Below are 27815 nucleotides of genomic sequence, written 5' to 3'. Positions count from 1 at the left end.
CAAACGTTAAAAGCCACACGGCACTTGCGTTAATTTTCTATAGATTAAAATCCTAACCCGAGATCCTAATGGAAAATTTCACGGATGTGGTTTTCTATAATGAGTCTTTCAATGGGGAGAACCTGATCTGCGTCTACATTAGCGGTTGAAAATGCCTCACGACAAGACGACGCTGGACACACAAAAACTGTACTAAAAATACCTGAGTGGCAAGCCTAGAACGCCCAGGGACAAGGGAACGACTGTTAAAGTGAACCTGTCACCTACCCTAAGGAGACAATTGTATGTACCGAGCCGGTATTCAGCCCATCCATTGGCCGGTGGGAAGCAATGGAGCATAGTATACATCACTGCCAGCTCCCGGCTAAAGAAGCTGGTTAAGGCTCCATCTCATATGTTGGCTTCCATCATTGCCTAAAGTGACAGGTCCACTTTATCGGGGCAAACAATACAACCGGTGAGGAGGAAGAGGTGTGGTTCATATGGCTGATCGCCTACACAGTGACCGTTGGGTGGTGATGGTTTTGTCAGGATCGCGATGACCCCGTGCTCTGACTTGCTGCTGTCTTGGCGGCTCTCTGGTGGAGGAAGCTCTTCAGTTTCGTGCTGGGGAAGTAGACCGGTGGCTGCTGCAACGTGGCCAGTCCGGCCTCCTGAAGCCACGGCATTTTCAGGCAGTCTGATGCAGAGGGACGCCCCCTGAAGTTTAAAAAAAACAAATAAATAAATTAACGCCTGATTTACCAACATAGTTTAAGAGGACACCTCCAGAATTTGTAAAGTGCTAGTTTATGAGGACACCTCCAAAATTTGTAAAGTACCAGTTTATGAGGACACCTCCAAAATTTGTAAAGTTCCAGTTGACGAGGACGCCTCCAAAATTTGTAAAGTGCCAGTTTACGAGGATACCTCCAAAATTTGTAAAGTACCAGTTTACGAGGACACCTCCAAAATTTGTAAAGTGCCAGTTTACGAGGACGCCTCCAAAATTTGTAACGTGCTAGTTTAAGAGGACACCTCCAAAATTTGTAAAGTGCTAGTTTAAGAGGACGCCTCCAAAATTTGTAAAGTGGCAGTTTACGAGGACGCCTCCAAAATTTGTAAAGTGGCAGTTTACGAGGACGCCTCCAAAATTTGTAAAATGGCAGTTGACGAGGACACCTCCAAAGTTTGTAAAGTGCCAGTTGACGAGGATGCCTCCAAAATTTGTAAAGTGCTAGTTTATGAGGACACCTCCAAAATTTGTAAAGTGCCAGTTTACGAGGACACCTCCAAATTTTTAAAGTGCCAGTTTACGAGGACACCTCCAAAATTTGTAAAGTGCCAGTTTACGAGGACGCCTCCAAAATTTGTAAAGTGCCAGTTTACGAGGACGCCTCCAAAATTTGTAAAATGCCAGTTTACGAGGACACCTCCAAAATTTGTAAAGCGCCAGTTTACAAGGACAGCAGCGGCACTGGAGGAAGCATATGGGTGCCATAGAGAGCAGAGTCGATGCTTCCTGTATGGCTCCTGTCACAGGCGGAGGCGGAGTACATTTGGTATAACTCCGCCTGTGACAGCCAGCACTATACAGGGAGCAGCGTCTCCGCTTCCTCTAGTGCAGGCTGAGTGGCTCTGTTCCTTTTCTTTTCACACACAGATCGCATACAAAGGCCAGTGACAGCAAGTCCCGCAGGACGCGGCTGCTAACAGGAACGTGGAAGAAGTACAGGAACACCGTTCCTTTGCGTTCCTGCAGGACTGGAGCTCAAAATGTTATCTGGGTGCGGTCCTAGACCAAGTTTTCATAGCTTATAAAAAAATTGTCTTATTTTTGGACTGTAACTTCAAGGGCCCATTTATACGTGTGCATTACGGTAATGCCGGGAGCCACAACTCGCGGTAACACACCGTACACGCTCTGGCACGCTGAGTTCCAATGGATCGCAGGTCAACCCAATGAACCGGGCTGCAGTGCGCCGCAAGAAAAATGCAGCTTTCTTATGCTGACTTTCTGGCCTCAGTACTTGGTGTGCATTTAAATGGAAAATACCAAATATGGCTACTAGTGGCCAAGTGCAGTATTTTTTTGGATCAATGGAAAACATTCGACCAGCACATGTAATAGCCTAAAAACATTAGTTTTGCACATAAGGAACATGCATTTACTTTCACAGGGTGAATCGCTATGCAATTTTTTTTTTTTTAATAAATACATCCCTTAGTGTCACTGACTGAACACAACTATGCAAATAAGAAAAGTCAACTAGACATGTGCAGAACGAAAAAACTATTTTTTTTTCGATTCGTTATTTACATAAATTTGTTTAGTTCAATGCATCTAATTCATTTTTGGAATTAATTTTGTTTATTTGAGTCTGAAATTTTCCAAATCCGGTCTAATTGAAGTCAACTCGACTGATTACGAGAAAATTCAAATCAATTTGATTTGAATTCGATTTGAACTCAAATTTATTCTATTCGAAATTCAAATTTTGGAAGATGGTTATATTCTTTCTATTCCATTCTATTCTATTGTTTTTGCTATTTTATTCTTGCATTTTCTATTCTATTAGTTTCTTTTCTACTCTATTCTTTTCTAATTCAAATTTATTCTATTTCAAATTCGAATTTTAGAAAATGGTTATATTGTTATATTCTTTCTTTTCTATTCTATTGTTTTTTCTATTCTATTCTTTTTTTTTCTATTATTTAATTTTATTTTATTTTCTCATCTATTCATATTTGAATTCGAATTTCAGAAAATGGTTATCATTTTTTTTCTCTTTTATTCCATTCCATTTTTTTATTCTATTATATTCCTTAATTTTTTATTCTATTCTTTTATTTTCTTTTCTATTTTATTCTGTTTTACTCTATTCTTTTCTATTCTATTGGAAATTCAAAGATGGTTATCATTTTTTTCTGTTTTATTCTATTCTATTTTTTCTATTCTATTCCTTAAATTTATATACTATTTTATTCTTTTCTTTTTTTTTCTATTCTATTTTGTTCTGTTTTACTCTATTCTTTTCTATTCTATTTGAAATTCGAATTTCAGAAAATGGTTATAATTTTTTTTCTATTTTATTCCATTCTATTTTTTTATTCTATTATATTCCTTAATTTTTTATTCTATCCTTTTATTTTCTATTCTATTTTATTCTGTTTTTCTCTATTCTTTTCTATTCTATTGAAAATTCAAAGATGGTTATCATTTTTTCTGTTTTATTCTATTCTATTTTTTTTCCATTCTATTCCTTAAATTTCTATACTATTTTATTATTTTCTTTTTTTTTCTATTCTATTTTGTTCTGTTTTACTCTATTCTTTTCTATTCTTTTTTTTTTTATATTACTTTATTTTCTATTCTATTCTTTTTTATTCCATCCCTTTATTTTCTATTTCATTTTAGTCTCTTCTAAAATTCAAATTCGATTTGAAAACTATTCGAATTAAAATTTTGTTTCAAAATTTTAGTTTTGTTTTTTCGGGTTTGTTTAAATTCCTTACAATTGTAATTCAGAAATTCAGATATATCGGAATTTTTGGAATAACTTAAAATTTGTCCGAATTTTTCGATTCGGGAACGAAACGGACCGCACATGTCTATAGTCAACCTTACTAGCTGCATGCGTCTTCCACATCAGTGAGCCAAAGTATAAAAGCAGAGGATCAGCATGACAGCCAGGCAACCATCTTTGTTTTGGGAGAGCAATGGCAGCTTATATGACGTGTACTGTACATGACGGGACAATGATGAGGGCAGTAGTCCCATACCAAGGATTAGACCACAGGGTGCTCTGCAGGAAGCGGACGGCCCCTCCGGACAAACCCGCGTAACAGTGGCCAAACTTGATCAATCCTTTGTTGATTCCTTTCTCCAGCTCCGGCCCGCAGTCAGGACTGAACGGATAGTTAGCACTTAACCTGCAAGAAAAAGAGAGAGAGGCTGATAGAGAACCATAGAGCTGACAATTCGTAGGACAATAATGTCTATGCATGTTCATTAACCACTTCTGGACCGGCCTATTTCTGACACTAAATATAAAAATAAAATATTTTTTTTTTTGCTAGAAAATTACTTAGTACCCCAAAAATTATATATATATTTTTTAGCAGAGACCCTAGAGAATAAAATGGAGATCATTGCAATATTTTTTATCACACCGTATTTGCGCAGCGGTCTTACAAACGCAATTTTTTTGGGGAAAAAATAAACTTTTTTAAATTATAAAATAAGAAAAACAGTAAAGTTAGCCCAATGTTTTTCCATAATGTGAAAGATAATGTTACGCCGAGTAAATAGACACCCAACATGTCATGCTTCAAAATTGCGCAGGCTCGTGGAATGGCGACAAACATTAAAAATCACTTTAAAAATAATTTCTACAGGTTACCAGTTTAGAGTCACAGAGGAGGTCTAGGGCGAGAATTATTGCTCTCGCTCTAACGATCGCGGCGATACCTCACATGTGTCGTTTGAACACCGTTTACATATGCGTATGCGTTCACTTCTGTGCGCAAGCCAATGGGAACGGGGCGCTTTAATTTACATTTTTTTTCCATATTTATTTTAGCTTTTATTTTTTATTTTTACAGTTTAAAAAAAAACAATCATTTTTTATCACTTTTATTCCTATTACAAGGAATGTAAACATCCTTTGCAATAGAGATAAGCAGGACAGGACCTCTTTATTGTGAAATCTGGGGTTAAAAAGACCTCACATCTCACATCTACACTAAAAAAAAAAAGTCTTTTTTTTTTATCATGAGTAAAATGGAGATTGTTGCAATATTTTTTATTACACTGTATTTGCGCAACGGTCTTACAAATGCAATTTTTTTTTGGGAAAAAAATACACTTTTTTAAATTATAAAATAAGAAAAACAGTAAAATTAGCCCAATTTTTTTTCAATAATATGAAAGATAATGTTACGCCGAGTAAATTGATACCCAACATGCCATGCTTCAAAATTGCGCACGCTCGTGGAATGGCGACAAACATTGGTACTTAAAAATCATTAAAAAAATTTCTACAGGTTACCAGTTTAGAGTTACAGAGGAGGTCTAGGGCTAGAATTATTTCTCTCACTCTAACGATCGCGGGGATACCTCACATGTGTGGTTTGAACACCGTTTACATATGTGGGCGTGACTTGCGTATGTATTCGCTTCTGCACGCAAGCTAACGGGGACAGGGCGCTTTAATTTTTTTTTTTTCTATTTATTTTATCTTTTATTTTTTATTTTTACACTGTTTCTTTTATTTTTTTTGATCACTTTTATTCCTATTACAAGGAATGTAAACATCCCTTGTAATAGAAATAAGCAGGACAGGTCCTCTTTATTCTCAAAAAGACCTCACATCTCACATCTACACTAAAAAAGAAAAAAAAAAAAAAAAAAGGGTGGGCCAACTCAATATTGAACCCTACGGACTAAGACTGGGATGCCATTAAAGTTCATGTGTGTGTAAAGGCAGGCGTCCCAAAATACGATATGATGAGGAGGCTTCTAATGTGAAATTTAGAGGGGGGTGGGGGGGACGGTTCTGATTTAATAAGGGGGCTTCTGATGTGAAATGGGGGGTGGGGTCTGATATGATGAGGGGGCTTCTGGTGTGAAATGGGGAAGGAGGCCTGATATGATGAGGGGGCTTCTAAAGTGAAATGGGGGGGAGGGGTCTAATATGATGAGGGGGCTTCTGATGTGAAATGGAGGGGAGGGGTCTAATATGATGAGGGGCTTCTGATTGTGAAAGGGGGAGTATGATATGAGGGGGGGGGGGTCTGATGTGAAATGGGGGGGTCTGATATGATAAGTGGGCTTTTGGTGTGAAAAGGGGGGTGGGGGGTCTGATATGATAAGGGGGCTTTTGGTGTAAAATTGGAAGGGGGGAGGGGGGGGGGGTCTGATATGATGAGGGGGCTCCTGGCGTGAAATGGGGGGGGGGTCTGATATGATGAGGAGGCTTCTGATGTGAAATTTAGGGGGGGGGGGGTTGATATGATAATGGGGCTTCTGATGTGAAATGGGGGGGTCTGATATGATGAAGGGGCTTCTGATGTGAAATTTAGGGGGAGGGGGAAGGGGTCTGATGTAATAAGGGAGCTTCTGATGTGAAATGGGGGGGGTCTGATATGATGAGGGGCCTCTGATGTCAAAAGGGGACTCTGATATGATGAGGGGTCCTCTGATGTGAAAGGGGAAGTCTTATATGATGGGGGGGGGCTTCTGATGTAAATGGAGGGGGTATGATATGATGAGGGGGGCTTCTGATGTGAAGTGGGGGGTTTGATATGATGTGGGGGCTTCTGGTGTGAAATGGGGGAGGAGGCCTGATATGATGAGGGGGCTTCTGATGTGAAATGGGGGGGTGTGTGATATGATGAGGGGGCTTCTGATGTGAAATGGGGGGGGTGTAATATGATGAGGGGGCTTCTGATGTGAAATGGGGGGGGTGTGATATGATGAGGGGGCTTCTGATGTGAAATGGGGGGGGTGTGATATGATGAGGGGCTTCTGATGTGAAATGGGGGGGGGGGGGGAGGCCTGATATATGATGAGGGAGCTTTTGGTGTGAAATGGGGGGAGGTCTGATATGATAAGGGGGCTTTGATGTGAAATGGGGGGGGGTGATATGATGAGGGGCTTCTGATATGAAAGGGGGTCTCTGATATGATATGGGGGCTTCTGGTGTGAAATGGGGGGGTGTGATATGATGAGGGGCCTCTGATCTGATTCATAAAACTAATTTTTTTTTTTAATTTGTAGAATAAATGATGTGACCCTCGTACTGAACAATGGGAAGACCTCGGTCTAAATGACATCTGGGTAAGTACTACAAAGGTCCACTAGGTGGCAGTAAACATTTAGAAACAGAAACCCATTCTAAGAAAACATACATTGTAGACGTCACCTGAAATTTGACAAAACTCCGCCCAGGGACCCCCATAACTAATCTCCCATAGATTGAACAAAAACATTAAAAACAAATTAAGCAGTCCAAATACTTTACATCACACCCTGCAAAGTTCATGACCCTATACCCATGTTCCATGTATGACTGTAGAACAGAACTTTTATGACCTCTAGGGTTGTCACCTCATTCCTTTAATCCAGGACACATAATAATTACACAGGGTCTGAGGCTGATATAATGCACATAAAGCACCAAGTGAGTTTAATTACCACCTTAATCAGCCACAGAACTGTGTAATTACTGTGTGTTCAGATTTAAAGGTGGCAATCCTAAGGACATCATGGTGACAAGCCATGAAATGAAAAGAAATTTTACAAATGGTTACACAATACTCACATGATGAACGCTGTAATTCCAACAGCCCAGATATCAGTGGGGGGGATGGCTCCCTGCCCCTCCAGGAGCTCCGGAGCTGGAAAAGTCAAACACATTGTAAGCCATTGAAAAGCTGCAGCAATGCACATGGGATATACATTGTAACAACACAGTACAGAATATACAAAATCTCACAAAAGTAAGTACACCCCTCACATTTTTGTAAATATTTTATTCTACCTTTTCATGTGACATCACTGAAGAAATGACACTTTGCTACAATGTAAAGTAGTGAGTGTACAGCTTGTATAACAGTGTAAATTTTCTGTCCCCTCAAAATAACTCAACACACATCCATTAATGTCTAAACCGCTGGCAACAAAAGTGAGTACACCCCTAAGTGAAAATGTCCAAATCGGGCCCAAAGTGTCAATATTTTGTGTGGCTACCATTATTTTCCAGCACTGCCTTAACCCTCTTGGGCATGGAGTTCACCAGAGCTTCACAGGTTGCCACCGGAGTCCTCTTCCACTCCTCCATGATGACATCACAGAGCTGGTGGATGTTAGAGACCTTGCGCTCCTCCACCTTCCATTTGAGGATGCCCCACAGATGCTCAATAGGGTTTAGGTCTGGAAACATGCTTGGCCAGTCCATCACCTTTACCCTCAGCTTCTTTAGCAAAGCAGTGGTCATCTTGGAGGTGTTTGGGGTCGTTATCATGTTGGAATACTGCCCTGCGGCCCAGTCTCTGAAGGGAGGGGATCATGCTCTGCTTCAGTATGTCACAGTACATGTTGGCATTCATGGTTCCCTCAATGAACTGTATCTCCCCAGTGCCGTCAGCACTCATGCAGCCCCAGACCATGACACTCCAACCACTATGCTTGACTGTAAGCAAGACACACTTGTCTTTGTACTCCTCACCTGGTTGCCGCCACACACACTTGACACCATCTGAAGCAAATAGGTTTATATTGGTTTTATCAGACCACAGGACATGGTTCCAGTAATCCATGTCCTTAGTCTGATTGTCTTCAGCAAACTGTTTGCTGGCTTTCTTGTGCATCATCTTTAGAAGAGGCTTCCTTCTGGGATCACAGCCATGCAGACCAATTTGATGCAGTGTGCGGCGTATGGTCTGAGCACTGACAGGCTGACCCCCCACCCCTTCAACCTCTGCAGCAATGCTGGCAGCACTCATACGTCTATTTCCCAAAGACAACCTCTGGATATGACGCTGAGTACGTGCACTCAACGCCTTTGGTGGACCATGAAGAGGCCTGTTTTGAGTGGAACCTGTCCTGTTAAACCACTGTATGGTCTTGGCCACCATGCTGCAGCTCAGTTTCAGGGTCTTGGCAATCTTCTTATAGCTTAGGCCATCTTTATGTAGAACAAAAATTCTTTTTTTCAATTCCTCAGAGTTCTTTGCCATGAGGTGCCATTTTGAACTTCCAGTGACCAGTATGAGAGAGTGAGAGTGATAACACCAAATTTAACACACCTGCTCCCCATTCACACCTGAGACCTTGTAACACAAACGAGTCACATGACACCGGGAAGGGAAAATGGCTAATTGGGCCCAATTTGGACATTTTCACTTAGGGGTGTACTCACTTTTGTTGCCAGCGGTTTAGACATTAATGGCTGTGTGTTGAGTTATTTTGAGGGGACAGTAAATTTACACTGTTATACAAGCTGTACACTCACTACTTTACATTGTAGCAAAGTGTCATTTCTTCAGTGTTGTCACATGAAAAGATAGAATAAAATATTTACAAAAATGTGAGGGGTGTACTCACTTTTCTGAGATACTGTATTTCAGAAATGTAGGGGGCCCTTCTCCAACGACCAACATTGCATGGGGGCCCTACTCCACTGGCAACCCATGTAAGGGGACAGTTCCCCACTGGCAACCAATGTAAGGGGACAGTTACCCACTGGCAACCAATTGTAAGGGGACAGTTCTCCACTGATCACCAATGTAAGGGAGCCCTACTCCACTGACTACTTATGTAAGGGGACTCTTCTCCACTGAACACCAATGAAAGGGGGCCCTTCTCCACTGGCAACCCATGTAAGGGGACAGTTCCCCACTGGCAACCAATGTAAGGGGACAGTTCTCCACTGATCACCAATGTAAGGGGGCCCTACTCCACTGAATACCAATATATTGGGGCCCTTCTCGACCATCTCCTTATATAAAGGAGGGTCTTCTCCACTGGCCACCATTGTAAGGGGCACTTCTCTACCGATCACCAATGTAATGGGGTCCAACTACACTGACTACCAATATAATGGGGCTCTTTTCCACTGAACACCCATATAAGAGGGCCCTTCTTTACTGATCACCAACATAATGAGGTCCTTCTCCACCGACTACCTATATATGGGGGCATTGGGGGCCCTTCTTCACTGACCACCAATGTAACAAGGCATTTCTTCACTAATGAGTATTTATTGCTTCTGAAGCATAACATATTCACCATTACATGCTTTTTGTGTAGCTTACACCATAAAGAGCTACTTGTTCCAGTTGCTTAGCAATCCATTGATACTACTAGTGTTTTAGCAGCATGATTGGGCAACTAAGAATATCATGTCTTATATCATTATGGAAGGTCAGAGGTTCTTCTAGTAACTTTGCTCTGCACCCCCCTGCATGTAGTTTCACCTCTAGCTGGAAACTCGGCCAACCACTCACCCATGGTCTCCATGTAATCTGTGTATCTCTGAGGGCTGATGGCTTTATCCGGGGAATAGAACTGGGCATTGCCGAAGTCCAGGATCTTCAGCAGTTTGTGTTCGGTCACGATGGTGTTCTCTGACCTCAGATCCAGGTGAAGAATCTGTTTAGCGTGGAGGAATTCTACCGCACTGAGGATCTGCCACAGGTAGTCCCTGACCTCCAGCTCCGAGTATGACTGCCTACAGGATAGAACAGATCAGTGGTTGTCAACTTACAAGGTAAAAAGGAGTCTTATGCCCCTGAAGTCTCCCAAGGGCCACATATAATTTTTGGGGATGCACTGCTACAAAAGACCGTCACAGGCTGGAGGCCTACTAGTGGAATGGTCAGAGATTGTTTTATTGGAGACTGAAGTCATGCCATCGGAGACAGCCAGAGACTAGGGCAGTGATGGCGAAACCTTGGCACCCCAGATGTTTTGGAACTACATTTCCCATGATGCTCATGCACCCTGCAGTGTAGTTGAGCATCATGGGAAATGTAGTTCCAAAACATCTGGGGTGCCAAGGTTCACCATCACTGGACTAGGGACATGTTACACGTTACTGCTAATAAAGGTCCCATTACAAATCAAGGCCTCCACTATGGACTGCTGGGACCCTTGGACTGCCCTTCCAACATCCAAGGGTCACATGTAGCTCTTAGGCAGCAGGTTGGCCACCAGAGATATAGATGATCTCATCACGTTCAAATCCTAAAATGTATCATTAGGCCAGAATTCCTGTACTCGGAATAGGCTGACCGTTCTTTGAAGATATGTAGGGCAGGGCCAGGACAAGGAGTGGGTAGAAGGGTAAGAAGCCTTGGCTGCAGCAGTTGAATATAGAAGGGGGGGGCGCAGTTTGACTAGCAGCAGTTTGGTCAATAGGAGCATTCCCACTCCTGACAAAGTCTGCTCCAATAATGCCCAATATATCAGAGAGAGACAACACCCATACAGAGGCAGTGAGTGGTTGGTGCACTGGCTTGCAGTTTCTTCCTTACACCCGAACACAACATGAAAAAAGGAAATAGGAAGCCCGCAACTTGTTCAACCGAATATGATAACTTTACTGATGCAGTGGAGTACAGAGAATACAAAGGCTTCCACGTTTCGGACTGTAGTCTTAGTCATAGCCATGGACGAAACGCGTAAGCCTTTGTATTCTCTTTACTCCACCTGCTTACTCTCCCTTTTCATATCTTCAGGGCAGACTTTAGCAGGACAGTCCCAGCTGAGTGCTGGGGGCGGTTCTCTGCACCCAGCAACGGAAGAAGCCACAATACTGCCAGAGTGATCTCTGCCCGACAGCTGAAGGTTAGCCCTGGCATGTTCCTTCCTGATCCCCCAGAAGGCAATAAGATATTTCCTGGATCAGCAATCTCAGGTGTTATTTCCTATAAAGCTCTTTATTTCATTTTCCCAGCTCTTACTGTGAAGAAGCCTTTCTGTATGTGGAGATTAAATCTCTTTTCCTCCAGAGGCAAAGAGTCCGTGGTGCAAAAACAGATCCTTGAACCCCCCAACAAGAACTATGCCCCAACAGGTTACAAAAGATAATAAAATGTCCCTACCCTGTGGACAGACAGCGCAGCAGCTCGCGGCCCTCACAGAGCTCCAGGATCAGCGCAAGGTCCAGTGGACTTAGAAATGCTGCGTGCAGCTGCACCACATTGGTGTGGTGGAGTTTCTTCAGGATGTGGTATTCCAGCAGTGTGGACTCCTTCGTCTCATCTGTGTACGGGATGATCTTCGCGGCAAGGAGGCGTCCGGTTGACTTCTCCGTGCACAACCTCACCGTACTGAACCGCCCCCTATGAGAGAGATTTGTCAGATTCAAAGGAGATCCAGATTTCTTTTTTTTTTTTAAAGTGAACCCCAACCATAGCAAAAAGCTGATAGATGTAAATGTTGTACCCCATTTGTCTAACCTGGGTGACCACTCTCCTCTACTCTGCTCCAATGTGTCTCCTAGCTGGTCACCGACACGCCCCCTTGGCTCTTTGTACTACATTACATACTACATTGTGATGTTTGGTGCGCCATTTAAAGGGACAGGCTGGAACTGAGTCTTGCTGCTGTTTGCCCACCTAGTCAGACCCACCACCAGTGAGTAAGGACACCTGATTAGGTAATCAGGCATTTGTCGCCTGTTAGAGTGAGCATCATGGTAGGAGCCTGTGCATGACATCATGACATAGTCAGGGCTGGCCCAAGACATTGTGCTGCCTGGGTCCAAGAATAAAATGCTGCCCCCTCCCCCCCAAAAAAAAAAAAAAAAAATCACGCTCAACAAATATAATATATTATATATACTGTTATCTTCTTCCATAACTCACCACTGGACCGGTCCACCAAACACCCACTGTCTGTCCTCAGTCCTCCTGTGTCTGCTGCGCCCACTGCCCTAGAAGATCCAGCCTGCCCCGCGTGAGATGGAGTGCGCTGATGTCTGACGTCATTGCGCACACCTCGATCACGGGAGGGACGTTCCCGGGAGGAGACACTCCGCCTCCTCATACTCATCAGTTTGCACTGCAAGGCGGCAGTATGAGATGGGGAAATTCCGCCCTGTAACGCGTCGTAAACTGATGACACAAAACTGCTGGAGTCAATTTGCCACCGCTCTCCAAGTTCTGCCAGGGTCCAATGGACCCAGCGGGACCCATAGTAGGACTGGCCTTGGACATAGTCGACACTGCATGGTGAGTCTCTACCTAAACATCCACCAAATTCAAAACCGATTCCCCCCCTGCAAGATGACACCAACACTGTGCTTGCCAAGAACTGTCATTTAGAATCTAGTTATACAGGGTATCTCCATAGAGCCAGCCAAAACTGTCTCTCACTGGTTATATCTGATAGCTGTTAAGCAGGGTTGCCTGTTCTGCAAATAAATGTTACAGGGAAATGACATTGTGAAAATATGTGTAGGCAGGGCTTTTTTCTCAGAAAACAGGTGCAGGAACTCAACCACGACGCTGTGTTTGCAAGTGATAGTGATGAGCAGGGAGCAGAGGGCCTGAGCCACCAAAGGTGGTGGAACTGAGTTCCACCAAGTTCCATCTGAAAAAAGCCCTGTTTGTAGGGATCCGCTGCCCTCTACCGTCAACTGCTAGTATCACACTGTAATGTATAATTATGTATGTCACTTCCTGGCTCAGGGGGTTGCTGGCAAAAGATCCTGGAATGAGGAAGTGGAGAGAGAGAGAGAGAGAGAGAGAGAGAGAAGGTCTCAGCCACATGTCCTATCCATACCACTAATAAAGCAAAATATTTCTTGTGCTGGAGGTCCGTGAATCCGCCATTGAGGTCTCTATGGTTCTCTAAAATTAACGAACTCCGGGACATGGAAGACCTTACGGCCACTCATTACAATCGAAAGGAGTTCTTCCGTGACACTTGGAGGCCATGGCAACATTTTTTTCCCAGATGCCTATCTATACCTTCCATTCTCTGAACTATAAATCCATTGGTAGGTTGTGTTTCACCTGTGTATTTAGCTGTTTGTCTGGATTTTAGATTTAAAATGCCAAATCTGTCCACACTTACAATGCACTACAGTGTTCCCTACTATCCTATTATCATCATCATCAATCATTATTATTACACTTATTATCATTGTTATTACTATTATTATCATTAATGTTATTAATAGTAACACTATTAATATTTTCATCATTATTATTGTTATCATTATTATTACATGTAGCACAATTCCCAGCCACGGTGCTGGATATGGGTCCCCCTGGGTTACCGCTAGCAACAACAGCACATTTAAGCATGTTCTCCAAGTGTCAGCACTGAGACAATGACCAGTCCAGTATCTTTGGGTTTTTTGGTTTATTTAGGAACTTGGATGGGAGAAGGGATGAGTGGGATACTCCTGTAGCTGAACTATGCACAATTTGGCAGGGACTCTGAATAAATGCTGCTATTGTCAAACAACTGGGTGGGCTCGGTGGGCAGTGCACTGCGCCCCCAAGCCCACCTTTTTTTAAGCCTATTAGAGCCCTGTGGGTATAATCACGTGCTTCAAAAACAAACAAAAAACCCATTGGAATCCATGCGTCCGGTGCCCTGCATGTAGATTAGGGGGCCGGATGCATGGATAGGGGGCCCCAATGGACGGGCCGCCACTGTAGCCAGGCATACGGGGGGGGGCCCTGGAGCATGGGGTCTGGGTCACAAGGCTGACACCTGTACGTATGCCCCTGCTCTGTGCTGCAACTGTGTGCAGTAATATTGTATTGGTTTCCAATTCTGTGTCTTATTGAAGAGTTAAGCTGCCTGTGGATCATGCCAAGTCAGCAGGCGACCATACTGCAGGTAACAGGGTCTAAGGAGGTACGTCAATGCACATGGCAGCATTTGGAACAAAACAAATATAATTAAAAATGACATAGTGGGTAACCAGACGGATGGTGACATTTATAAACAGTGAAGATCATCAGTCTCGTTCCTCGGAGAGGGAAAACCTGTGCTGACATTAAATGGAAAAAAAAAACAAAAACCGATCTGCCTATCTGTAGCCTTTTTTTTTTTTTCTATTTTCTTGTATCAGCTGCAATCTGATTGGCTGCTCTTATTGAATCATTGTCATTTTATTGATAAAGAAAAGCAATTGTGTGACACTCACCTCTTCACCCCTGTCTGTAAATCGCTGCGCTGGTCCCCATCTGGGGTCCCTTGTGGTCCTCCTGCCTCTATCAGTCCTGACAAACCTGCTGAAACACAAATGGAATCCGTGTAGAAAAAACGATTATTATTATCTCCCAAATCTGACCTCTGGCCTTCCCTTCAGTCTAGCACAGCTGTACCGACTCCTCTCCTGGACTCTTATGTCACTGCACACTGTGAGCTTCTCACAATGTGCATTAGAAGCTGCAGCAAGTCAGATAGAGCCCCACCTCCTTTCCTGGATGGAGGACTTCCAGCATCATCTGTCCCTTTCCACTGCAGCCTGTCTGTCCCTGGCTTGCCCGTTTCATTTATTGGATTTCAGTTCTTCCAATTATAGAGGCTCGGCATACCAAGTGGGCATTACCCTGCTAGCTACTTAGGAACATCCATTACTCCCGTCATTATTCACTGGGATACACAGTGTCGGGACAAGGTCATCTAGCGCCCAGGGCAAGGATGCCAAACTGCGCCCCACCCTTCCCTTAGGGTCAAGCGCCCCCTCATCCCTGCTATAAACCATTGCACCCAGGGCAACCCGCCCCTTCTGCCCACCTCTTGTCCCGGCCCTGGGTATACACATCACTTGACATTGAGCTCATGAAGGGAAAAAAGGAACATGTGAAGGAAGGTAACAAGGGGCTAGAGCATAGGTGTGCGTAAGGGGTGTACCAGGTGTGCCTGGGCACAGCCTAATCACTATGTGCAGTGCCAATTCCACCTACTGCCCAGGCTCCCCCCCATGTCCCCCCCCCCACCCCCCGTCCTGCTTCTCCATGTTTCTCCTTTCTCCCCCCCCCCCCCCCCCGGCTGCTGCAGGGGATATTTTAGGATGAAGAGTGGGGGAAGGGGCTACAGCGAGGGGAAAAAAGTATTCGACCCCCTGCTGATTTTGTATGTTTGCCCACTGGCAGAGAAATGATCAGTCTATAATTTTTCGTATCAATGTTTTTATTGAGTTTAACAAGGTAGGGAATACAGATCACCAATGACATTTCACATAATGCAAAGAGCATATAAACAGTGGAATAAATCAGTCTATAATTTTATTGGTCGGTTTATTTTACCATAAGAGAGACAGAATAACAACAAAAATATCCATTTCAAAAAAGTTATAAATTGATTTGCATTTTAATAAGTGAAATAAGTATTTGATCCCCTATCAATCAGCAAGATTTCTGGCTCCCAGGTGTCTTCTATACAGGTAACAAGCTGAGATTAGGAGGACTCTCTCAAAGGGAGTGCTCCTAATCTCAGCTTGTTACCTGTATAAAAGACACCTGTCCACAGAAGCAATCAATCAATCAGATTCCAATCTCTCCACCATGGCCAAGACCAAAGAGCTGTCCAGGGATGTCAGGGAGAAGATTGTAGACCTACACAAGGCTGGAATGGGCTACAAGACCATCGCCAAGCAGCTTGGTGAGAGGGTGACAACAGTTGGTGCGATTATTCGCAAATGGAAGAAACGCAAAATAACTGTCAATTTCCCTTGGTCTGGGGCTCCATGCAAGCTCTCACCTCGTGGAGTTTTAATTATTATTATTTTACAGGATTTATATAGCGCCAACAGTTTGCGCAGCGCTTAACAAAATGAAGGCAGACATTACAGTTACAATACAATTTGGAACAAATGGAATCAGAGGGCCCTGTTCGTTAGAGCTTACAATCTAAAATGGAGTGTCAATTGATACAAAAGGCAATAGCTGTGGGGGATGAGCTGATGGAGTAAGTGAAACAGTGTATTAGTTAGTAGCCGGGTAGGCTTCTTTAAAGAGAAGGGTTTTCAGGGATCGTCTAAAGATGGATAGATTAGGGGACAGTCGGACAGATTGGGGTAGAGAGTTCCAAAGAATGGGAGAAGCTCTGGAGAAATCCTGGAGGCGAGCATGGGAAGAGGTAACAAGGGAGCTAGAGAGAAGGAGGTCTTGGGAGGACTGAAGAGAGCGGCTTGGTTGATATTTTGAGATCAGGTTAGTGATGTAGCTGGGGACAGAGTTGTGGATGGCTTTGTAAACTATTTGAATTTTATTCATTGGGTGAGTGGAAGCCAGTGAAGGGATTGGCAGAGAGGGGTGGAGGACGACACGGAATGGTTTGTAAGTTGGATGGGTCTTGCAGCAGCATTCATTATGGATTGAAGGGGGGCTAATCTATGTAAGGGTAATCCAATGAGGAGGGAGTTGCAATAGTCGAGGCGAGAGATAACCAGGGCGTGAATTAAAAGCTTGGTGGTGTCGTTGGTTAACCACTTTACCGCTGCTCACGTTGATACTACTGCGGCAAAGTGGCTCTTGTAGGTCTGACGACGTAGACCTATGTCGGCAGACCCTCCCCCTTCTAGGCGGCGGAGGCGCGCTGCCGCTGTATTTAGTCACAGCGGGAGTCGGGCCAGGGGAGGAGCGGCGGCGATCGCCGCTGCTCTTCCCCGATCGTCTGGGAATCGAGTGTGGAGATCCGCCCGCCTGTGCAAACACAAGCGGGCGGATCTCCTCAGTGACAGGCAGGGTCAGATTGCAGGGTTCAGCATAGCTGAACATGTAATCTGTCCCTGTGTCACTCAGTCACCTCCCCCCACACACGTCAGTAAGCACCAGGCATACATTAACCCCTCCCTCTCCAATATAATGAACACCTTCCCTGCCAGTGTAATTTTTACAGTAACAGTGCATATATAAAGCACTGATTACTGTAATAATGTCACTGGTACCCCCAAAAGTGTCAAAAATGTCAGTCAAGGGTCCGATCTGTCCGCCGCAATGTCGCAGTCCCGCAAAAATAAAAATCGCAGATCGTTAAAAAAAAAACAACAAAAATGACAAAAATCTTTCCCTTTGTTAGTAAACGTGATAACTTTTGCGCAAACCAATCAAAATACGCTTTTTGCGATTTTTTTTTTACCAAACATATGTAGCATAAAACAAATTGGCCAAAATGTTAAAAAATTTAGATTTTTACATTTTTTTTTGGGAATTTCATATAAAAAATGTGAAAAATATTGTTATTTTTGCAAAATCTACGCTCTTTTTTTGTTCATAGCGCATGATCAAAAAATCGCACAGGTCATCAAATACCACCAAAAGAAAGCTCTGTTTGTGGGAAAAAAAGGACGTCAAATTAGTTTAGGTACAGCATTGCACGACCGCGCAATTGTCCGTTAAATTCACGCAGTAAAAAAAGCGCAAAAAACCCCCTGGTCAGGAAGGGGGTAAAATCTTCCGGGGCTTAAGTGGTTAAAAAGGGGCGTATTCTAGCGATGTTGCGGAGGTTAAGGCGGCATGATTTGGACAGGGATCGGATGTGAGCCTGAAAGGACAGTGCAGAGTCCAGGGTTACCCCTAGCACCCTGGCATGTGTGGAAGGACTGAAAGTTGTTCCATTGATCTTGACAGAGAATTCCGGGGAAGGGGCACGTGGAGGAGGAAATATTATGAGCTCGGTAATGATCATGAGAACGGTGAGGAACCAGCCCAGAACTACACGGGAGAATCTTGTCAGTGATCTCAAGGCAGCTGGGACCATAGTCACCATGAAAACAATTGGTAACACACTACGCCGTGAAGGACTGAAATCCTGCAGCGCCCACAAGGTCCTCCTGCCCAAGAAATCACATGTACAGCCCGTCTGAAGTTTTCTAATGAACATCTGAATGATTCAGAGGAGAACTGGGTGAAAGTGTTGTGGTCAGATGAGACCAAAATCGAGATCTTTGGCATCAACTCTACTCACCGTGTTCGGAGGAGGAGGAATGCTGCCTATGATCCCAAGAACACCATCAACACCATCAAACATGGAGGTGGAAACATTATACTTTGGGGGTGTTTTTCTGCTAAGGGGACCGGACAACTTCACCGCATCAAAGGGACGATGGAAGAGGCCATGTACCACCAAATCTTGGGTGAGATCCTCCTTCCTTCAGCCAGGGCATTAAAAATGGGTCATGGATGGGTATTCCACCGTGACAATGACCCAAAGCACACGGCCAAGGCAACAAAGGAGTGGAAGAAGAAGCACATTAAGGTCCTGGAGTGGTCTAGGCAGTCTCCAGACCTTAATCCCATAGAAAATATGTGGAGGGAGCTGAAGGTTGGAGTTACCAAACGTCAGCCTCGAAACCCTAATGACTGGAGAGGATCTGCAAAGAGGAGTGGGACAAAATCCCTCCTGAGATGTGTGCAAACCTGAGGCCAACTACAAGAAACGTCTGACCTCTGTGATTGCCAACAAGGGTTTCTCCACCAACTACTAAGTCATGTCTTGCCAGGGGGTCAAATACTTATTTCACTCATTAAAATGCAAATCAATTTATAACTTTTTTGAAATGCGTTTTCTGTATATTTTTGTTGTTATTCTGTCTCTCACTGGTAAAATAAACCTACCAATAAAATTATAGACTGATTATTTCTTTGTCAGTGCACAAATGTACAAAATCAGCAGGGGATCAAATACTTTTTTCCCCTCAATGTAGTAAATATGTCATTTACCAGCGCCTTCCTTTTCCAAATGAACATCATGAACACACTCACTCACCATGTTTATTCATTACTGAAGCATAGTAAACTGTGTTTACTATGCTTCAGTTTGTGAATGAACAAGAAGCCACTCAGCACAGAGCACTTCCCATTCATTCACTGTGCAGTGCAGCTGAGGCTGCAGAGAAACGCATGTGTGTTTTAGCTTTGGGGTGCACACCCTAATGTAATAGGCTGGGGAACACCTATCGGCTACATGAATTAAAATTAACTCAGAGAGGGAAGGAGAAACATTGATAAATGATGTTTAGAGAGGAGCTTGGTACTCACCAGGACTTGGGCGCCCGATCCTCACACTGGGGGAGGGGTTGCTGTACGGACCCATCCCGGCCTTACTGATGCACGCAATGCGGAAGGAGTACAGGTGACCCTCGGACAGGTTATGTGTGGAGTAACAGCAGTCAGAAATGTCCAGCGTCAGGGCTCGCCATTCCTCACCTGTGAAAGTGACAAGGAAGGGAAATCAAGAAACAAAAATAGAAAGAGCTAGAGGGGGGGGGGGGTGAGATGAAAGGAGGTGAGAGAAGAGGAGAAAGGAGAGAAAAGGGAGAGAAGAGTAAAAGAAGTTGGACAAGAGAGCAAAAGCAGAGAAGAGGGGAGAGGAGAGGAGGGGTGAGGAGCAGAGGGGTGAAGAGAGGGAGAGGAGCAGAGGGGTGAAGAGAGGAGGAGTGAGGAGAGGGAGAGGAGGGGAGAGGAGAGGGAGAAGAGCAGAGGGGTAAGGAGAGGGAGAGGAACAGAGGGGTGAAGAGAGGGTGAGGAGGGGAGAGGAGGGGTGAGGAGAGGGAGAGGAGGGATGAGTCAAGGGAAGAGGGTGAGTAGAGAGAGGGGAGTGGAGGGGTGAGAAAAGGGAGCGGAGGGTGTGGAGAGGAAAAGGAGAAGTGAGGAGAGGAGAGGGGGAGGAGGGTTGAGGAGAGGGAGGGGAGTAGAGGGGTGTGGAGAGAGAGGGGAGGAGAGGGAGGGGAATAGAGGGGCGAGGAGAGGGAGGGGGGTGGAGGGGAGAGGAGGGGGGGGAAGGGTGATGAGAGGGAGCGGAGGGGTGAGGAGAGGAAGGGGAGGGATAAGGAGAGGGAGGGAAGCGGAGGGGTGAGGACAAGGAGGAGAGCAGAGGGGTGAGGAGAGGGAGAGGAGCAGAGGGGTGAGGAGAGGGAAAGGAGGGGAGAGGAGAGGAGGGGTGAGGACAGGGAGGAGAGCAGAGGGATGAAGGGAGGGAGAGGAGCAGAGGGGTGAGGAGAGGGAGAGGAGGGGAGTAGAGGGGTGAGGCGAGGGAGGGGTGAGGAGACGGAGGGGAGGGGTGAGAGGAGGGAAGGGAAGGGTAGGGAGTGGAGGGGTGTTGTAGAGAGGGAGTGGAGGGGTGAGGAGAGGGAAGGGTATGGAGCGGATGGGTGAGGAGAGGGAGTGGAGGGGTGAGAAGAGGGAGCGCGGGGGTGAGGAGAGGAATAGGAGGGGTGAGGAGAGGAGAGGGAGGGGAGTGGAGGGGTGAGGAGAGGGAGGGGTGAGGAGACGGAGGGGAGGGGTGAGAAGAGGGAAGGGTAGGGAGTGGAGGGGTGGTGTAGAGAGGGAGTGGAGGGGTGAGGAGAGGGAAGGGTATGGAGCGGATGGGTGAGGAGAGGGAAAGGAGGGGTAAGGAGAGGAGGGGTGAGGACCGGGAGGAGAGCAGAGGGGTGAAGGGAGAGAGAGGAGCAGAGGGGCGAGGAGAGGAGGGGTGAGAAGAGGGAGGAGAGTGGAGGGGTGAGGAGAGGGAGGGGTGAGGAGACGGAGGGGAGGGGTGAGAAGAGGGAAGGGTAGGGAGTGGAGGGGTGAGGAGAGGGAAGGGTATGGAGCGGATGGGTGAAGAGAGGGAGTGCAGGGGTGAGAAGAGGGAGCGCGGGGTGAGGAGAGGAATAGGAGGGGTGAGGAGAGGAGCGGGAGGGGAGTGGAGTGGTGAGGAGAGGAGAGGAAAAGGAGGGGTGAGAAGAAGAAGCGGTGGGGTCAGGAGAGGGAGAGGAGAGTTGAGGAGAGGAGAGGGAGTAGAGGGGTGTGGAGGGGGAGGGAGCAGAGGGGTGAGGAGAGAGAGGGGTGAGGAAAGGAAGCTGAGGAAGGGAGTAGAGGGGTGAGGAGAGGGAGTGTGGGGGTGAGGAGAGAAGAGGGAGGGGAGAGGAGTGGAGTGGTGAGGAGAGAAGGAGGAGGGGTGAGAAGAAGAAGCGGTGGGGTCAGGAGAGGGAGAGGAGAGTTGAGGAGAGGGAGTAGAGGGGTGTGGAGGGAGGAGGGAGCAGAGGGGTGAGAAGAAGAAGCGGTGGGGTCAGGAGAGGGAGAGGAGAGTTGAGGAGAGGAGAGGGAGTAGAGGGGTGTGGAGGGGGGAGGGAGCAGAGGGGTGAGGAGAGAGAGGGGTGAGGAAAGGAAGCTGGGGAAGGGAATAGAGGGGTGAGGAGAGGGTGAGGAGAGGAAGAGGAGTGGGGAGGAGAGGTGAGGAGAGGGGGAGGAGAGGAGAGAAAGAAAGAAAGAGAGGAGATGTGTTATAGATGGGGAGGCAAATGAAGAAAAACTACCGGGACAAAAGCAGAAAAATGGAGAGAAAAGGGAACAGGGAGAGGGGCGAATGAGATGGAAATGGAAAGGAGAGGTGGAGTAAGGGACAGAGGACGCAGGCCACTGTTCTGCTGGAAAGAGAAGGAACATAAAAGAAAATGGAGAGGGAAGGAAGGGAAAACTCACCCTCCTTTCTGTACTGGAGGAAGTAGGTGACCGGTGTGTTGGACTCTACAGGTTTCCATACGAGGAGAGCTCCATCCTTGTACACCTGGGCAACATCAGGACTGGTGGGACAGCACGGGATTTCTGATGGCAGAAGAGTTACGTTCAGTTCCTCACCCTGTCAGCCTATGTTATACTCATGGGCTTTCTCACCACTATGAGCGCCATTATACCTATCACTTACCGGCTTTCTTTAAAATGCAGCAGGTGGAGGCATTGCCAAGAAGGTTGGTGGCCACGCAAGCGTAGATACCTAAATCTTGGGAGTTGACAACCAGGATGGTGAGAAGATGATAGTTCTTCAGGGTGGAGGAGATGAGGACTCGCTCATTACTCTGAATGGTGACCCCATCTGGAATGAGAACGGTCACTGGTGAGGATTAGGTATACAAAAAGCTGTAGTATATCCACAGCAGTAAAACTAGGCTCTGGGCAATTACTTGAAAAAAGCCTTCACAAAAGGTTTTGTAGATAAACATTGACAGTTAGAAAAATGATACCTTTTTTTCATCTAAACTGTTTACCAATGAACTAGAAACCTAAAAGTCCAAATTCAATTAAATTAAAACATTTTCCAGCACAATTGAAAAAAAATAAATAAAAAAAATGTCTTTATCCCTTCCAGGATGCAACGTGTTTCGAGGTGTAGGCCTCTTTCTCAGGCTTTGAGAACCTCTACACATTGAAATGTATCACCTGCTTCCCTGGGACACCCAATAGGCACAGCCTGCGCTCCTCCCCGCAAAAGGAGCAAAAGTGCTACAGTTTCAGGGACATTTCCCCAGTCCCTTCAGTAGCCATGATGTGTGGGCTACAGCTGAACTGTCTCCGTTTGGCCTAAGGTGCATTGTACAAGCTGTGAAGATGTAAGTTGCCACACTGTTATTTCATCTAATAATTGTTAAACCATTTTTAATGCATATAATATTATAGACACACTGAAGAGCGGCTATCCAGTTTGATGGAAGTAGGTGCAGAGATGTATAGTAACGAAGTAGAACTACTTAAGTACTGTACTTAAGTACCGAAATGCGGTATCTGTACTTTCCTAGAGTAGAATTTTTTTCTCCTACTTCTACTTTTACTTCACTACATTTTTTCGATGATTTCGATACTTCTACTCAAGTATTTATTTTTTGTGCTGCATAGTTACTCGTTACTTTTAAAAAAATTACCACTGCCAGAACAGTAGATGGCAGGTTACATAAAGCTCAAAAAAATGTGTATAATGTCATTTGTAAATCAGCGCATAGGAAAATAAAGGCTGTGTATAATAAAAGCTGCTATACCAAATCTTTCCAATAAAAAGAAAATATGAAACAAACAAATGGTGCTACAGCGCTTAAAGTGCATCAAGAAACTACTAACAAACACAACTTGGCTGTGCGAATAAAGTGCCTGTGCAATCGATATAATATCATCGTTGCCCCCAGTGCCCTGCCCACACTCCACACAGTATCAAAAATAAAGTGACATGAATGTGCTAAAGCCTAAATGCAGTGAAAATAATTATTCCCACAATGTAACAGTAAATTCAATTCATATAAAATATGACAATAAATCACAATAAAATAAGTTATGAAATAAGTTAGGTCAGGTGCGTGCAACAAGTTGAAGTGTGTAAACCTATCTATAACGAAAAGTCCATATATGAATTCCAGTGTGCAAATCTAAAGTGTCACTTCACTTGTCAGATGCTTCCACCTCCTTCAGTGCTCGAGTGACCGACCAACACACTTAATGGTGGTGGCACTGGTGGATAGCGTCTGGGTGGCACTGGTGGATAGCGTCTGGGTGGCACTGTGGCACTGGCACTGACTGCACTGGTTCAAAAAGCCATATATATATATTTAATTATTTCAATTCTCAATCTCATAGGTCCTCTCCTCATAAGATATTAATAACTTAAGATTAGGTGATGAACTTCTTGGCGGCCCTGGCAGGATGACAGGGACACCCGCCGCTTCTGGAGCCGAGCCGCTGTGATTCCCCAACATGTGACAAAGTGACAGCCAGGAGATCTAGTGGCTAGTAGTGCTCAACAATACCGCTTTTATATATAAAAATGAAATAAAATATACTGACTCACAATTTAGTAGTAGTAGGTAGCGTGTAGCAGTAGGCAGCACATCTCAATTCAATCAATCCCACAGCCTCGCTCGCGCCGCGGCCCGCGGAATCACTGTCATGATCATCAAGTTAAGAGACCGCACTGGAGGAGCCCTGCTGCCGTCTTCCCGCTCAAGGTCTCTGCCTCTAAACGTGTTGTGTGTCACTCAGACTCCACCCCTTAGGGCCCTTACTGAGAGGAGTTGTGACACGGGCGGCGGGACGCGGGAGCAGGACTCGGAGCATTTTCTTTGTTATCTCATCTTCTTCTCTATGAGGTGAGTGAGGTGGACCGTGGAGAGGGCCTAATCCTTGCCATGGCAAATGTGCCATTTGAGAATCAAATAATCAATATAAAATATTAATATATTATATACACACGGGTCATGGGTGGCTTTTTTGAACCAAGAAGAGTGAGACTGACGGCTATGATGATTATCCAACCATCCATGCAGTGGCGGAGCCAGAGGGTTAGCTGGGGTGGCAATTGACACCCCAGAAAAAGTCCCTGACACCCCTGTTGCCACCCCGATCCTGGACAGGTGCGTGGCTGGCAGCGGAGGAATCACAGGCAGTGGTGGGATGGGATCAGCCGGTTCGCAGAACCGGCTGATCCCTCTAAGCTGGCGGCCAGGGTCAGGGAGCAGCAGAGCAGTGCGTCCCGAGGCCGAGCCCGCCCATTCTGTGACAATAGCGAATGAAAATTCGCTATTGTCACATGGATCCTCCCCCGGCCAATCAGGGAGCAGGTCCTCTCGCTTCCTGATTGGCCGAATGGCAAACGCCGTGCCATTGGTCGAGGAGGCGCCGGCGGGAGGACTGAGAAGATGCAGGGAGCCGCGGACCGATGAGAAGCTGCTGTGATGACCGTCCGTCCGTGAGGTAAGTAAGCTGGTCTCAGGGGGGGGGGGGGGGGGGGGGGGAGACGCTGGCACTCTGCAATGATTGCGGGCAAATGCTGCAATAATCATTGGGGGCATTGCTGTCTCACTGCAATAATCATTGGGGGCATTGCTGTCTCACTGCAATAATCATTGGGGGCATTGCTGTCTCACTGCAATCATCATTGGGGGCATTGCTGTCTCACTGCAATAATCATTGGGGGCATTGCTGTCTCACTGCAATAATCATTGGGGGCAAGGCTGTCTCACTCTGCAATAATCATTGGGGGCATTGCTGTCTCACTGCAATAATCATTGGGGGCAAGGCTGTCTCACTCTGCAATAATCATTGGGGGCATTGCTGTCTCACTCTGCAATAATTATTGGGGGCATTGCTGTCTCACTGCAATAATCATTGGGGGCATTGCTGTCTCACTGCAATAATCATTGGGGGCAAGGCTGTCTCACTCTGCAATAATCATTGGGGGCATTGCTGTCTCACTCTGCAATAATCATTGGGGGCATTGCTGTCTCACTCTGCAATAATCATTGGGGGCATTGCTGTCTCACTCTGCAATAATCATTGGGGGCAAGGCTGTCTCACTCTGCAATAATCATTGGGGGCATTGCTGTCTCACTCTGCAATAATCATTGGGGGCATTGTTGTCTCACTCTGCAATAATCATTGGGGGCATTGCTGTCTCACTCTGCAATAATCATTGGGGGCAAGGCTGTGGCACTCTGCAATAATCATTAGGGACATTGCTGTGGCACTCTGCAATAATCATTGCGGGCAAACCTGTATCCTGTCTGTATCCTCTGATCGCCACCTGTATCCTGTCTGTATCCTCTGATCACCACCACCTGTATCCTGTCTTTACTAGTAATGGCAGCGATCATTAGAGGGACTGCGACATTGCGGTGGACGAATCTGACACTAAATTACACTTTGTATATTGACCCCCCAAAATAATACCTAGCCACCCCTTTGCCACCCCTGTTTTAAAAGTCTAGCTCCGCCACTGCATCCATGGTCCATGGACCATAAGTGTTGTGTTGTGGTGCGGCCTGTGCTTCCTGCGGCCTGCCTCTGCCTGTGCGGCTGTGCCTGCACTGCAGTGGCCACTGGCAGTGGCACTTGACTTGAGCAAAGCAAATGAGCACTACTAGTGTGAAGGACAGGTGGTGGAAGCATGTTCTGACAAGTTCTTATAATGAAAATAATATAGACAGCTTTTTGAACCAGTGCAGTGCCAGTGCTACTAAGGTGAGAGGCAGAGAGAGAGGCTATCCAGTCCACCACTTTACTTGAGCAGATCACAGAAGAAAGGTGGAAGCATCTGACAGCAAGTGACAGCACTTCTTAGATTGCACACTGGAATTCAGTTATGGACTTTTCGTTATAAAGTTTAGTTTACACACTTAAACTTGCACCTAACTTATTCACAATCACAACTTATTTTATTGTGGTATTGTCATATATATTTTATATGAATTACATTTACACTGTGGGAATAATTTGCACTGCATTTAGCACAGACATGTCACTTTATTTTTGATACTGTGGGCGATGATTTTGAATACAAGAAGAATATATATATATATATATATACAGTATATATAATTGCAGGCACTTTATTAGCATTTTTAGCACAGCCACTTTGTTAGTAGTTTTTGATGCATTTTTCACTTTAAGCGTTGTAGGTTTGATGAAGCCGGCCTGGCACATCATCATCAATTGAGCAAATCAAATCAAACCGCGATTAAGAAGACTGCGCATGCTCCTGTTCTGCCTTTTGATCAGCTGAAAAGATGGACGAACCAAAAACACCACCTTCCACCCCTGGCCCTTCAACTTCAAGTGATCTGCCTGGCTGTGAGAGTGAGGAAGCTCAGGAAGGAGACCACCCCTGGCTTTAAAAGGGGAAGGGAGGGACATACTTTATCTGTTTTTTGTTTACAAAAAGTTACAGCCTAAGGAATTGTGATTGTCCTTTAGGTTAATCATTTGAATAAATCATTTGAAATAATAAAAAACAATATGATGTTCAAACTTTTGACTTCTTTCTTTAATAACTACATAACACAGTACTTGTACTTCTACTTTCAGTACTTGAGTAGAATTTTTTTTTCAAAACTACTGGTACTTTTTACTTTTAGTACTTAAGTAGCAAATTTTTTGAAAAAAACTACTTGCAATACTTAAGTAAAAATAATGTTGAATACTTTAGTACTTCTACTTAAGTAACTTTTTCTGCGAGCACTTCCACTTCTACTCAAGTCACTTTTTGATCGAGCACTTGTACTTTTACTCAAGTAGAAATTTTGAATACTTTATACAAGTCTGAGTAGGTGTAAAGGCGCTTCCACTTTCATGCATAAAAGCTCCACCTCCAACAGGATCTCCAGGGGGAGGGAAGGCAAAATATAAGCAGATTAAACCTCAGGTTTAAGTATTAACCACTTAAGCCCCGGAAGATTTTACCCCCTTTCTGACCAGGGGGTATTTTGCGATTCGGCACTGCATGAATTTAACGGACAATTGCGCGGTCGTGCGACGCTGTACCTAAACGAATTTGACGTCCTTTTTTTCCCATAAATAGAGCTTTCTTTTGGTGGTATTTGATCACCTGTGTGATTTTTTGATCATGCGCTATAATCAAAAAAAAGAGCGACAATTTTGCAAAAATAACAAAATTTTCAAATTTTTTTATATGAAATTCCCCCCAAAAAATTTAAAAATCTAAATTTTTTTAAAATTTTTGGCCAATTTGTTTTCTGCTACATATGTTTGGTAAAAAAAATCACAATAAGCGTATTTTGATTGGTTTGCGCAAAAGTTATTGCATTTATTAACTAAGGGAAAGA

General features: G+C 45.0%; 1 protein-coding gene across 1 annotated transcript in view; it reads right to left on the bottom strand.

Annotated features, from left to right (window-relative positions):
• Positions 1 to 353: 353 nt before the first annotated feature.
• OBSCN (obscurin, cytoskeletal calmodulin and titin-interacting RhoGEF) overlaps positions 354 to 27815 on the bottom strand; it is a 740285-nt gene continuing 712823 nt past the window's right edge. The window contains exons 113-121 of the mRNA XM_082257722.1: positions 22142 to 22309; positions 21919 to 22041; positions 19498 to 19665; positions 14655 to 14742; positions 11590 to 11829; positions 9991 to 10214; positions 7305 to 7380; positions 3763 to 3912; positions 354 to 699 (exon numbers count right to left, since the gene is read on the bottom strand). Of these exons, the coding sequence (XP_082113848.1) occupies positions 528 to 699; positions 3763 to 3912; positions 7305 to 7380; positions 9991 to 10214; positions 11590 to 11829; positions 14655 to 14742; positions 19498 to 19665; positions 21919 to 22041; positions 22142 to 22309 (1409 nt within the window). The 3' untranslated portion in view covers positions 354 to 527. The remainder of the gene's footprint in view (positions 700 to 3762; positions 3913 to 7304; positions 7381 to 9990; positions 10215 to 11589; positions 11830 to 14654; positions 14743 to 19497; positions 19666 to 21918; positions 22042 to 22141; positions 22310 to 27815) is intronic.

Source organism: Pelophylax lessonae, assembly GCF_965119305.1.
Source record: "Pelophylax lessonae genome assembly, chromosome: 5".
Taxonomy (NCBI): domain Eukaryota; kingdom Metazoa; phylum Chordata; class Amphibia; order Anura; family Ranidae; genus Pelophylax; species Pelophylax lessonae.
The sequence above is the reverse complement of the archived record's forward strand: the minus strand, read 5'-3'. Positions and strand labels throughout refer to the sequence as shown.